The 12,621-nt window shown below is 43.2% G+C and overlaps 1 protein-coding gene and 2 long non-coding RNA genes across 4 annotated transcripts; all 3 read left to right on the top strand.

Moving 5' to 3' along the window:
• Positions 1 to 465: 465 nt before the first annotated feature.
• Positions 466 to 2,955, top strand: LOC140010058 (uncharacterized). 2 transcript variants are annotated; one of them, XR_011817321.1, is made up of 3 exons: positions 466 to 621; positions 1,987 to 2,071; positions 2,704 to 2,955. It is a non-coding gene; the product is annotated as an uncharacterized lncRNA (long non-coding RNA). The 2 variants fall into 2 exon arrangements; XR_011817320.1 differs by lacking the exon at positions 2,704 to 2,955 and having other exon boundaries at positions 1,987 to 2,242.
• A 1,295-nt stretch (positions 2,956 to 4,250) lies between these two features.
• Positions 4,251 to 6,032, top strand: LOC140009888 (uncharacterized). The gene has a single exon (XM_072056223.1). The coding sequence runs from the start codon at positions 4,251 to 4,253 to the stop codon at positions 6,030 to 6,032; it is 1,782 nt and encodes a 593-aa protein (XP_071912324.1).
• A 3,748-nt stretch (positions 6,033 to 9,780) lies between these two features.
• LOC140010059 (uncharacterized) lies at positions 9,781 to 10,716 on the top strand. Its single transcript, XR_011817322.1, has 2 exons — positions 9,781 to 9,833; positions 10,466 to 10,716. It is a non-coding gene; the product is annotated as an uncharacterized lncRNA (long non-coding RNA).
• Positions 10,717 to 12,621: the final 1,905 nt, after the last annotated feature.

Consider the following 12,621-nt stretch of genomic DNA (forward strand, 5'->3'; position numbering starts at 1 on the left):
ATTTCTATAACAGATTGAAAATTTAAACACCACTTGAGTTATGCAAAATCCTAGCTACAAATCCACTCTTACTACCCGAGCTTTAGGTCCCAATTTGATGCTCATTCACCTAGCAAAATATGCTAGAAAACTTGTGGGGAGCAAAGATGACACCCGTTTAAGAGTCAAGGACCAAACAATGAATACCGAAATTGCACTTCGGCCCTTTACTATATTTAGCCAAAAAAAAAAAGAAGAAGCCAAAAATCTTACTCCAATTCTGGTCATCTTGACCGAGAATACCAAGGCTGGAAAGTCTTGAATCTTCATGATTTTTGCCAAGCCAAAGCATGACAAAGCAGGTAGGAACACTTGTCAATTTTCCAAGCCATTGAGTTGGCAAAACTCTAATCCTTGTCATGCTAGCTTAGGCTGCTATAAATACCAGACATCCAGGCTTAGTAAACACTTTGGCAATCTGCTTATCTTCACCGAAACTAGCAAGAAACTATCAGCTCACTTACTACAAAAATTGCACACAAAGCTGGCCAAAACCAATTCTGTTGAGAGCCGATTAAGCTGGATTTTTGCTGCACATCTGGTGGAATTTTTCTTGCACTTTACTGCCCCTTTTATTAAAAGGTACCATGAGCTATACACCTATTTCATTTATAATTCATTTAAGCATCGTATATATTTCGAAAATCCTATTATAAACATGCATATGAGCAGTTCGTGATTTTCCAGCTTTGTAGTTCAATTTCTATGCCAATTTTATGATGATTCTTGCCTGAATTTTGGCTATATATGTTTGCTATGCATGCTGGATACTATGTTTACTTGTTTGATTGATAAGCTCTTGAGCAACCAAGACTAATTTGGGAATCAAAAAATGGAACCATATGCCACAAACTCAGTTTCTTTGGATGAAACAGTGGTCTGAAATCAGTTTTGGTAGAGCGACTATATCTTGGGCTAAAAAACTCGGATTGGGATGCCGTTTGTAGCGTTAGAAACTAGCTTCACAGAACTATCTCTGGTATTAAAATCAGTCCCAAATTCATTCCCTATAAATACCAGTAAATCGGCAAAGTTTGCTGTTTTTTTTTCGGAACCTGTTTTGCTGGACCAGTTGAGCAGCCTGTTTACAACGAATTTTGACCCAACTCTGATCAGAATTTGAACCTGAACCCTTCGGAAAAATTGTAGCTTCTTAAGTGCTTGTTGTGCCTACAAAATTTCAGGTCAAACGGAGGTGTGTAGGCTGAGTTATAGCCGAAACCCTCACTTAGCTTTCAAATTCTGGTTTGACCACGTTTTATAGATTAGCTTCTGCTATGCTCAGTTTGCATGGATAATGATGAAAATGGGTGGTGGTGTCTTCATAAGAACTGTAGAACTCTGTTTCAGATTCAAAACGGTATAAAGTGCGTCCAAATCCGAGCTTCGTAGCTCCCGTTGTAGCCAAAACAAGATCATGTGTCAGAACTGCCTGGAACACTGGGCAGTTCTGACAGGTACTTTGGCACCCACTTTTCGTTCGGTTCTGAGTTGACCCAAGTCTTGGCCAAAATATAAAAGTTTTAGCCTTATGTCTTAGCTTTCCAATGCCTTTGGAATTTCTTGATTTGGGTCTGTGAGTTGTGAGTTATGATTCTTCCACTAGACCCTGTCTGTCATCTAAACGTGCGAACTCCTGGCACGTTGTTTCATACTTATGACCTGATTTCGTTCAGAACTGGATTGAGGTGTCTTCATGAAAGTTATAGCTTGTCTCCTTAGCTTCGCGAAGGTATCTCATACGTCTCAATCCGACAATCTTAACCTACATTGTGTTCAAAAAAGTTCTTGACGCCAAAACGGACAAGTTGCCGTTTCCGTTTCCGTTAACATTTCCGTTTCCGTTTTCCATTTCCGCCCGCGCATAGGTCGTATTTGCTGTTTTCCTTATTCGTATGCATTTGGATACCTGTTTGAGCAATGTTATGACTCAACCTTCTGTCACAGACGGTAACGAAGTGCTCGGAGACAGTGGGACCCACTGACGGTTGAGTTTGACCAAGTGCCGTTTTTGTCTACTTTTGTACTCTAAGTAAGTAACTGGGACGTTTATGTGTTAAATGTCACCAATATGAATTGTGTGTGATATAAGGGTGTTTAGGCGAGCGTGTACTTTATCTCACTCGACCTAAACCCTAATTTATATTTGCAATAGATATGAATTATGATATATGAACTGTGTTGGGACTGAATCCCTGAAGCATGTGGCTTGGGATGACCTTTTGTGTGTGTGTGATGTGGAACTATGAGTGGGCCCGATCTAAAGGCTAGACGGACTATTCGAGCCAGTTAGGGCTTGGTCGAAGTTAGTCCAAGCTATCCTTAAGATCACCAATTTTGTGAATACAATTCGAATACGATTCGAAGCTCGAGCCATTTGTGTGTGTGTGGATACTGGCCAGAGTGGGCGTAAGGTGGTCGGAGGAAGAAAGCGGAGTTCTACGGACCATTCCTTGTGGTCGACGGAGGGTCGACAGGTGATCACGCGTGGCGAATGACTTGGCTTTGGAGCCAATCCGTATCCTTGAATTGTTTTGTTTCTTTTGCTTTTATTTTGATGTATTTGTGGCATAAATGTCTGACTTGATGCAAAATTACCATTTTGCCCGTGCTTGCTTACTAAGCTTTAAGCTTACCCGTTTTTCTTTGTTATTTCCTTAACAGGGGTCGTACGCGGGATCACACTTCACGAGAGTTATAACCCTAGAATTTACCTTTGAAATTATACTAGTTGGACTTTCTAGGATGTTTTTCTTTATTCTCACAGTTAGGGTTAGGACTCTGCGTAAGATCCACTTTGTGGTTTTAGTCTTCGCTTTTGTGTGATGTAGTGGACTGGAATGTCCCTTTTGAAGATGTACATATTGTAAATGGTACTTTTTGGAGATGTATAAATGTGAATAGTATCTTTTGGTATTTTGTTTCTTTTATTGGACAAATTTATGATTGGAGATGTACTTAAGAGTGAATGTTTAGTTGTCCAATAGTAATGTTATCTCTGAAGGTAATGTGAGTGAATGAGTCCTGGCGCGAGTTAGGCAGGCGATCCGCCAAACCCTTTGGTACGCCTCTGGGAGCGGTGGGGTCGTCGCAGGTGGTATCAGAGCGCTTTGGTTAGAGGACTTGGGTAATCGAGACATATGCGATAGGCACTAGGCAGATTGGATTTGTTTAAGATGAATGCTATATTTTAAGCTGAAATGCTATATTCGTTTAACAAATTAAAATTTTGTAGCTATGGATCCGGGCAGTTCGAGTGGTGCGGGACCCACCGACATAGGACCAGGACCGGGACTGAGACCTCCCAGCGCGGGGGACCCGGTGAACCGGGTAACGCGTAGACGAGTGATCCGTTACCAGAAGAGGCTGGGGGAGCCCTACACTCTATATTCACCCTTTGGTCGGATGTCGCACCGACCTTGTGAGTGTCGTCTCACCTATGGCTACCCAGATGAGGTCGTCCTGGCGGTGGACGACGAGAGACGCCGCCTGGGGAAGGCAGTTGATCTTCTGACCAGGCAACTTGATGAGGCCAGGGGAGTGACTCATGGCCAGGCTATGCACCTTAGGGAGATGGAGGAGAGGCTTAGAGACGAGGAGGAGAGGACGGATTCCTTCCGTCGTCAGTTACACGACACGCACCTGTACCTCTTTGCCATGAAGAGGCAGCTACGGGAGCGGGTCCGGGGCGTGATAGCCGACTGTGAGATTGCGCTAGATGTGGTCGCGGAGGCTCCACCCAGGGCCACCGGCCCGGAGCCGATGGAGGATGTCGATACTTTGGGTTCGGTTGGGGACTGGGCCCCTAGGGGAGACGCTTTAGGGCCGCCTATGTGACTTTTGTTCTACTTATCCATCTTTTGTATCTGGACTTGATCTGTTCATTTTTGAGAGCCGAGGTGCTCTTGTATATAATGGGTTTTGCCCCGACCGGATGTCGGGTAACTTGTATAGTTTTGGCGTGCACTTGTATATGTGTGTACATATTGTTTTGGCTGGTATATATAAGCTTTTGCTCCATGTTTTACGAAATGTTTTGTGTTTCATGTTTTTGTGATTCATTTCCATTTTCTTTTTTAGCTTTTGAACTTAAAAAAAAAAAGGACTCCGGTAGTCGAGGACGAGGTAGAGGACGAGGTAGAGGACGAGATCGAGACCTCGAGGGAGAAAACGAACCTGAAAATAACCAGGTAGCTACAGCCATCCAGCGAATGGCTGATTTACTTGAGCAAATGGTCGCCCAACAGGGCCAGAGTCAGGGAAATAACTCCGAAAACCCTGGGAGTAGTAGGGGGAACCATGAGGGGGAGGACCGCGCTTTAGAGCGATTTCAAAAATTTGCACCCCCTAAATTCATAGGAGGACCCAACCCTGATGTGGCGGAGGGCTGGCTGGAGCGTATGCTGGATATTTTTGCTTCCTTGGGATATATGGAGGAGCGGCAAGTATCGTTCGCTACCTTTCAATTCGAAGGGCTAGCTCGGGCGTGGTGGAATGTGATAAAAGTAAACTGGGAACGAGAGCGGACCCCCTGGACCTGGATTAACTTTACCAGGGAATTTAATGAGAAATACCTTCCGCCGATGGTACAGGAGAGACGGGAGGACGATTTCATTCGCCTGCGCCAAGGGGCGTTAAGTGTTGCGGAATACGAGATCCAATTCACTAAATTGTCTCATTTTGCTCCGGATTTGGTGTCAAAGGGGCAAAAGCGGATCCGCCGCTTTGTTCAAGGGTTGAACGTTGAGATCCAAGAGGCGTTGGCGGCCGCACAGTTAGATACTTTTAATCAGGCATTAGAAAAAGCGCGGAGGATTGAGACAGCCCGGGGTCAAGTAAAGGCATTTCATGATAGAAAGAGAAGGCAGCCGGGCATCGGAAACTTTAATGCTGGACAAAGCTCGAGGAATGAGCCGCCCACTAAAATGGGTAGGGGAGCAGGAGGTCGACGACCGGCGGGGACTTCAAACCAAGGAAGTGCCGGAAGGGGACAAGCGGGGCGAGGGCCCCAGAGGGGTGGCCAAAGAGGAGGGGCGACTACAGGAACGAGACAGACCTGTAGTTTTTGCGGAGGCAATCATACCGCCGATAATTGCTGGAAAAATAGCGCGGTCAGGAGATGCTTTAAGTGTGACAGTACGGAGCACCTGATTGCACAATGCTCAAATATGCAGACCGAAGGAAGCACTTCTCGGGCAGAAGGGACTACGCCAAAACCAGCAAATGTAGCAGGGAATCGACCGAAAGTGCCTGCGCGAGTTTATGCCATGGACCATCAGGAGGTGACTGACCCTTCGGCAGTCATTGAAGGTACGCTTTCTATATTTCGGCGTACCGCAAGTGTGTTAATAGATCCTGGTGCTACTCATTCCTTTGTGAGTCCTGCATTCATGGCACATATAGATATTAAAGCAGAAAAGTTACCATATGATTTAGAAATAAAGACTCCCATTACCAACAAGAGCATCCTTGCCAATATGATGTACAAAGGTTGTGACGTGTGGATAGGGAAACGAAAGTTATCCTTGAATTTAATAGAATTAGCACTTAAGGGGTATGATCTTATATTAGGTATGGATTGGTTAGCTAAGTATCATGCACGTCTAGACTGTAGTACGAAAAAGGTTGACTTTCACATACCGGGTGAGCCTACATTGCAATTAGATGTACGAGGGAAGTTAGCCTCCACCACTTTTATTTCTGGGATTCGGGCCCGAAAATTGTTAAGTAAGGGTGCTCGAGGGTTTTTGGCCATGTTGATTAATACTCCCGGAGAGCAATTAAAAGTAGAAAATGTGCCGGTGGTGTGTGAGTTTTCCGAGATGTTTCCCGAAGAGTTGACCTCACTACCGCCGGAAAGAGAAATCGAATTTAAGATCGATCTGCAACCAGGGGCGGAACCAATATCGAAAACCCCTTACCGCATGGCTCCTACGGAACTGAAGGAATTAAAAACACAGTTACAAGAATTGTTGGATCGAGGATTTATTTAGGAAAGTGAATCTCCTTGGGAGCCCCGGTGCTATTTGTAAAGAAAAAAGATGGAGGTTTACGGATGTGCATTGATTACCGGGGACTAAATAATCTCACGATTAAGAACAAATATCCCCTGTCATTGATTGATGAATTGTTTGACCAACTGCAAGGTGCAGTTGTATTTTCTAAGCTAGATCTTCGACAAGGATATTATCAATTGAGGATCCGGACGGAGGATATCCCTAAGACGCGTTTAATTCGCCGTATGGGCATTTTGAATTTGCAGTCATGCCCTTTGGATTGACGAATGCGCCAGCTGCATTTATGGATTTAATGCACCGAGTCTTCAAACTTTACCTAGACCAATTTGTTGTGGTGTTTATTGACGATATTCTGGTCTACTCGAAGACTCGTGAGGATCATGAACGGCATTTGAGGTTAGTGCTACAGACTCTTAAGGAGCACCAATTGTATGCTAAATTTAGTAAGTGCGAGTTCTGGCTGGACAAGGTGTCTTTTCTTGGACACGTGATTTCAAAGGATGGAATAGCGGTGGACCCCGCTAAGGTGAAAGCCGTTACAGAATGGAAACGGCCTGAGAGCCCAACTGAAGTTAGAAGTTTCTTAGGGCTTGCAGGATACTATCGCCGCTTCATAAAGGACTTTTCTAAGATAGCTGGACCTCTGACGGACTTGACTAAGATTCACAATCAATTCATCTGGACTTCAAAGTGCGATGCCAGTTTTCAAGAGTTAAAAGGGCGATTAACTTCTGCACCAATTCTTACTTTGCCCAACGGAAAAGACAGCTTTGTAGTATATACGGATGCGTCACGGTTGGGCTTGGGATGTGTACTGATGCAAAATGGACAAGTGATAGCCTATGCATCCCGAATATTGAAACCCCATGAGCAAAACTACCCGACTCACGACTTGGAATTGGCGGCAGTAGTATTTGCTCTTCAGAAGTGGCGACATTTTTTATATGGAATAACCTTTGAGGTTTTCACCGACCATAAGAGTCTCAAGTATTTATTTTCGCAGAAAGAGCTGAATTTGAGACAACGGAGATGGATGGAATTCTTGGAGGATTATGACTGCACCATTAAGTGCCATCCAGGTAAGGCTAATGTAGTAGCGGATGCCCTTAGCCGAAAAGCTCAAGTATCTAGTCTACAGGTGAAAGAGTGGGAGCTACTAGAAAAAGTTGGGGAATGGAATCCTCAACTTAAGCCACACAAAGTGTTGTTTAGTAATATTCAGGTGATTTCCACGCTATTGCCTAGGATAAAAGAGGCTCAGAAGAAGGACCCCCAGGTGCTAAAGTGGAAGGAAAAAGTCGAGAAAGGAATGATACCCGACTTTAATGTGGGTTCGGATGGGATGTTGAGGTATAGAAACCGGTTGGTTATACCGCAGGATGCGGATATTAAGAAGGAACTGTTGGAAGAAGGTCACCGCTCGCGGTACACAGTACATCCTGGTACGACGAAGATGTATCAAGATTTAAAGAGTTTGTACTGGTGGGATGGCATGAAAAAGGAAATCGCTCAGTTTGTGCAAAAGTGTCTAACCTGTCAGCAAATAAAAGCTGAGCACCAAAAACCATCAGGATTACTTCAACCGTTAGAAGTGCCGAAGTGGAAATGGGAGCACATTACCATGGATTTCGTATCCGGTTTACCGTGAACACAAAAGGGGCATAATGCCATTTGGGTAATTGTAGACCGCTTAACCAAATTAGCTCACTTCCTACCCGTGAACATGAAGTATACCCTAGAAAAACTAGCTCAACTGTATATGGACGAAATTATACGACAACATGGCGTACCAGTGAGCATAGTTTCGGATCAAGATCCACGATTCGTGTCACGGTTCTGGCAAAGAATGCAAGAGGCTTTAGGCTCTAAACTCAATCTAAGCACAGCCTACCATCCTCAGACAGATGGGCAATCGGAGCGACCAATACAAACTCTTGAGGATATGCTCCGAGCGTGTGTAATGGACTTTGGGGGAAATTGGAGCCAACACCTCACATTGATAGAATTCGCATACAATAATAGTTACCACTCCTCCATACAAATGGCACCGTATGAAGCACTATATGGACGTAAGTGTCGCTCACCGATCTTTTGGGATGAAGTCGGCGAAAGAAAGATCTTGGATTCGACTACGGTGCCATGGATAGAAGAAGCAGTAAAGAAAGTTAAAATTAGTCACCAGAGAATGCAGACGGCTCAGAGTCGGCAGAAGAGTTACGCCGATCACCGAAGAAAGGATCTGGAGTTCGAAGAGGGAGACATGGTATTTCTCAAGGTAACACCACTCCGAGGAACGATTGCGGCCAAGAAAGGGAAGAAGTTGAAGCCTCGATATATAGGGCCGTATAGGATTCAAAGCCAAGTCGGGACAGTGGCGTATCAGTTAGAGTTACCTGTTAAAATGTCCCGAATCCACAATGTCTTCCACGTCTCGTTATTGAAGAAGTATCATTCAGATCCCGCACACATCCTACACACAGAGGACGTTGAGTTAGACGAAACCCTCACCTATGGAGAACAGCCGGTACAAATTTTGGATCGAAAGGTGAAAGAACTAAGGAATAAACGGATATTTTTGGTAAAGATTATATGAAAAAATCATGATGTGGAGGAAGCCACCTGGGAAGTGGAGGAAGACATGCAGAAGGAATATCCTTCTTTGTTCACAAACAAAGGTATTAATTTCGAGGACGAAATTCCTCTAAGAAGGGGAGGTTATGAGATCCCGATTAGCCTTTGATTTCAATATTATGTGATATTAAGGGCATTTTGTTCTATTTTGTACGAATTTAGTAGAAAAATCTAGTTTTCTTTTTGTATTGTGATAACTCGAGAAAAAATTACATGTATGTTATGAATTCTTTTATTTTAAGTGCTTAGATATTAGAAAATTACATGTAACAAATGAATGGTTAAAATAAATGCATAATTGAATTTCTATAACAGATTGAAAATTTAAACACCACTTGAGTTATGCAAAATCCTAGCTACAAATCCACTCTTACTACCCGAGCTTTAGGTCCCAATTTGATGCTCATTCACCTAGCAAAATATGCTAGAAAACTTGTGGGGAGCAAAGATGACACCCGTTTAAGATTCAAGGACCAAAACAATGAATACCGAAATTGCACTTCGGCCCTTTACTATATTTAGCCAAAAAAAAAAAAGAAGAACTGCCTGGAACACTGGGCAGTTCTGACAGGTACTTTGGCACCCACTTTTCGTTTGGTTCTGAGTTGACCCAAGTCTTGGCCAAAACATAAAAGTTTTACCCTTATGTCTTAGATTTCCAATGCCTTTGGAATTTCTTGATTTGGGTCTGTGAGTTGTGAGTTATGGTTCTTCCACTAGACCCTGTCTGTCATCTAAACGTGCGAACTCCGGGCACGTTGTTTCATACTTATGACCTGATTCCGTTCAGAACTGGATTGAGGTGTCTTCATGAAAGTTATATCTTTTCTCCTTAGCTTCGCGACGGTATCTCATACGTCTCAATCCGACAATCGTAACCTACATTGTGTTCAAAACAGTTCTTGACGCCAAAACGGACAAGTTGCCGTTTCCGTTTCCGTTAACATTTCCGTTTCCGTTTTCCATTTCCGCGCGCGCATGGGTCGTATTTGCTGTTTTCCTTATTCGTATGCATTCGGATACCTGTTTGAGCAATGTTATGACTCAACCTTCTGTCACAGACGGTAACGAAGTGCTCGGAGACAATGGGACCCACTGACGGTTGAGTTTGACCAAGTGCCGTTTTTGTCTACTTTTGTACTCTAAGTAAGTAACTGGGACGTTTATGTGTTAAATGTCACCAATATGAATTGTGTGTGATATAAGGGTGTTTAGGCAAGCGTGTACTTTATCTCACTCGACCTAAACCCTAATTTATATTTGCAATAGATATGAATTATGATATATGAACTGTGTTGGGACTGAATCCCTGAAGCATGTGGCTTGGGATGACCTTTTGTGTGTGTGTGATGTGGAACTATGAGTGGGCCCGATCTAAAGGCTAGACGGACTATTCGAGCCAGTTAGGGCTTGGTCGAAATTAGTCCAAGCTATCCTTAAGATCACCAATTTTGTGAATACAATTCGAATACGATTCGAAGCTCGAGCCATTTGTGTGTGTGTGGATACTGGCCAGAGTGGGCGTAAGGTGGTCGGAGGAAGAAAGTGGAGTTCTACGGACCATTCCTTGTGGTCGACGGAGGGTCGACAGGTGATCACGCGTGGCGAATGACTTGGCTTTGGAGCCAATCTGTATCCTTGAATTGTTTTGTTACTTTTGCTTTTATTTTGATGTATTTGTGGCATAAATGTCTGACTTGATGCAAAATTACCATTTTGCCCCTGCTTGCTTACTAAGCTTTAAGCTTACCCGTTTTTCTTTGTTATTTCCTTAGCAGGGGTCGTACGCGGGGATCACACTTCACGAGAGTTATAACCCTAGAATTTACCTTTGAAATTATACTAGTTGGACTTTCTAGGATGTTTTTCTTTATTCTCACAGTTAGGGTTAGGACTCTGCGTAAGATCCACTTTGTGGTTTTAGTCTTCGCTTTTGTGTGATGTAGTGGACTGGAATGTCCCTTTTGAAGATGTACATATTGTAAATGGTACTTTTTGGAGATGTATAAATGCGAATAGTATCTTTTGGTGTTTTGTTTCTTTTATTGGACAAATTTATGATTGGAGATGTACTTAAGAGTGAATGTTTAGTTGTCCAATAGTAATGTTATCTCTGAAGGTAATGTGAGTGAGTGAGTCCTGGCGCGAGCTAGGCAGCCGATCCGCCAAACCCTTTGGTACGCCTCTGGGAGCGGTGGGGTCGTCACATTGTGTCTTCGTGAGTGTTCAATTTCTGTCCATACTTGTGTGGCAAACTGTCCGTGGCTTGACCAGCAAGAAAAGCGACTTTTGCGGCGGCTAGGGTTGCCTTTTCCTCGCTAGTTGCGCTGTGTCATCGTGTAGGAATCTGTCCAAGTTTAACCGTGTGCCATCCAAGTTGTTTTACTTGTTTTCAAATCTGATTTTTGGGTTAAACTTGTTGGTGTTTGTGAATCTTGAGAGAACCCACAAGAATCTAGGGTTTCTTGAACCTCTTGATCACAATCTTGAAGTTCTTGAAGTTCTTGATAATTACTTGGGAAGTTCTTGAAGGATCTTGAAGTTTTGATCTTTGATTGTGGTGAGTTAAGAGTGTGACAGCCCCACTTTCCCCTTAGGCGAACCAGAGGGTTCAGCGGACCGCCTGCCCAGCTCTCGCCGGGACTCAGTCGTTCGCTCACACAAATCAGAAATAGAACCACAAGAAAGAGCAAAACTAGGATCCAAAACTTAAAACAAAACTTATATACATTGCTATCTCAGAAAGAAGTATAACCGCTGAGAATACAAAAGTTCTCAAGTCACCATACAACCAGCCCGTGCCAAGCACTAGGGCGAGAACCAAAACAAAACCAAAACTAGACCCAGCCAGTCGATACAGAGCTTCGCCCCTGCTCGCCTTCCCCTGCTAAGGAAAACAAAACTAAAGGGGTGAGCTAAAAGCTCAGTGAGGTTCCGAACACATAGGCAACAAGGAGTTCAAAGCATTCATTACATGTTACCAATAATTCAAATACAAAAGAAAGCGATAAACACATTCATTAAAAGGATACGTGCTCACAAGGAGCCATTCGTTCATTCATTCGTTCATTCATTCTCCTTTCGTTCCCTTATACCTTCAATCATTTGAAAATGCATTTGTATATAAATAAAACCCTCATTCATTCATTCGTTCATTCATTCATTCACCAGGCTCCACCAACCTCCACCAACCTACAAGGTAATACTCGAGTATACCAAAACGTTCACGCAGGTCCCTAATCGCCCGACCGAGTCCGCTTCTGGCTCGAGACGACCGGTAACAAGGGGCAGTGGCCAGATCAGCCAAAAGGCTTACATTCATGCACAAATAACATTTCAATCATTGAATCATTGAAATTTTCACAATCATCTAGGCCGAGTGCGATAAAGTACACACTTGCCTAGAAGACTCGTTTTAACAATCATTGAAAGCATTTAACATATTATCAATCATTCATACCAGCCATATAGTCATGAAACATAACAAACAAGGAACACTCACCTATACACGCAAAATAACGTCCACTTCTCAATCACCAATGAAACCTGAAAGTAAACAAAGAACACATTACAATCCATCTAGCATGGTTTAGATGAAATCAAGGATTACCCGACTACTCGCGAGTAAACGTATAAAATGACTTTTAAAGTGTCAAAAGAGCATATGGATCCGTGGACGGAAATTACTAGGGTTCATAAACCAACCGCGAAACCAAACTCAAAAAGGTTATGAAATTTCCGGCAGAAAACACTTTAACCAATGACAAATCAAAATCCAATAAGGTAAGCTAAGAAGTATTGTTTCCGGAATCGTTTATGTAGCTCAAAATCAATAGACTCTATGCCTTGATGAAAATCATGAAAAAGTGGCAAAACTATCTCCCTTTCACTCTTAAAACTTCACTTAAAAGTTATTCACTTGTGGCCGAGAGAA

This window comes from Coffea arabica, chromosome 6e (assembly GCF_036785885.1).
Source record: "Coffea arabica cultivar ET-39 chromosome 6e, Coffea Arabica ET-39 HiFi, whole genome shotgun sequence".
NCBI classification, from domain to species: Eukaryota; Viridiplantae; Streptophyta; class Magnoliopsida; order Gentianales; family Rubiaceae; genus Coffea; species Coffea arabica.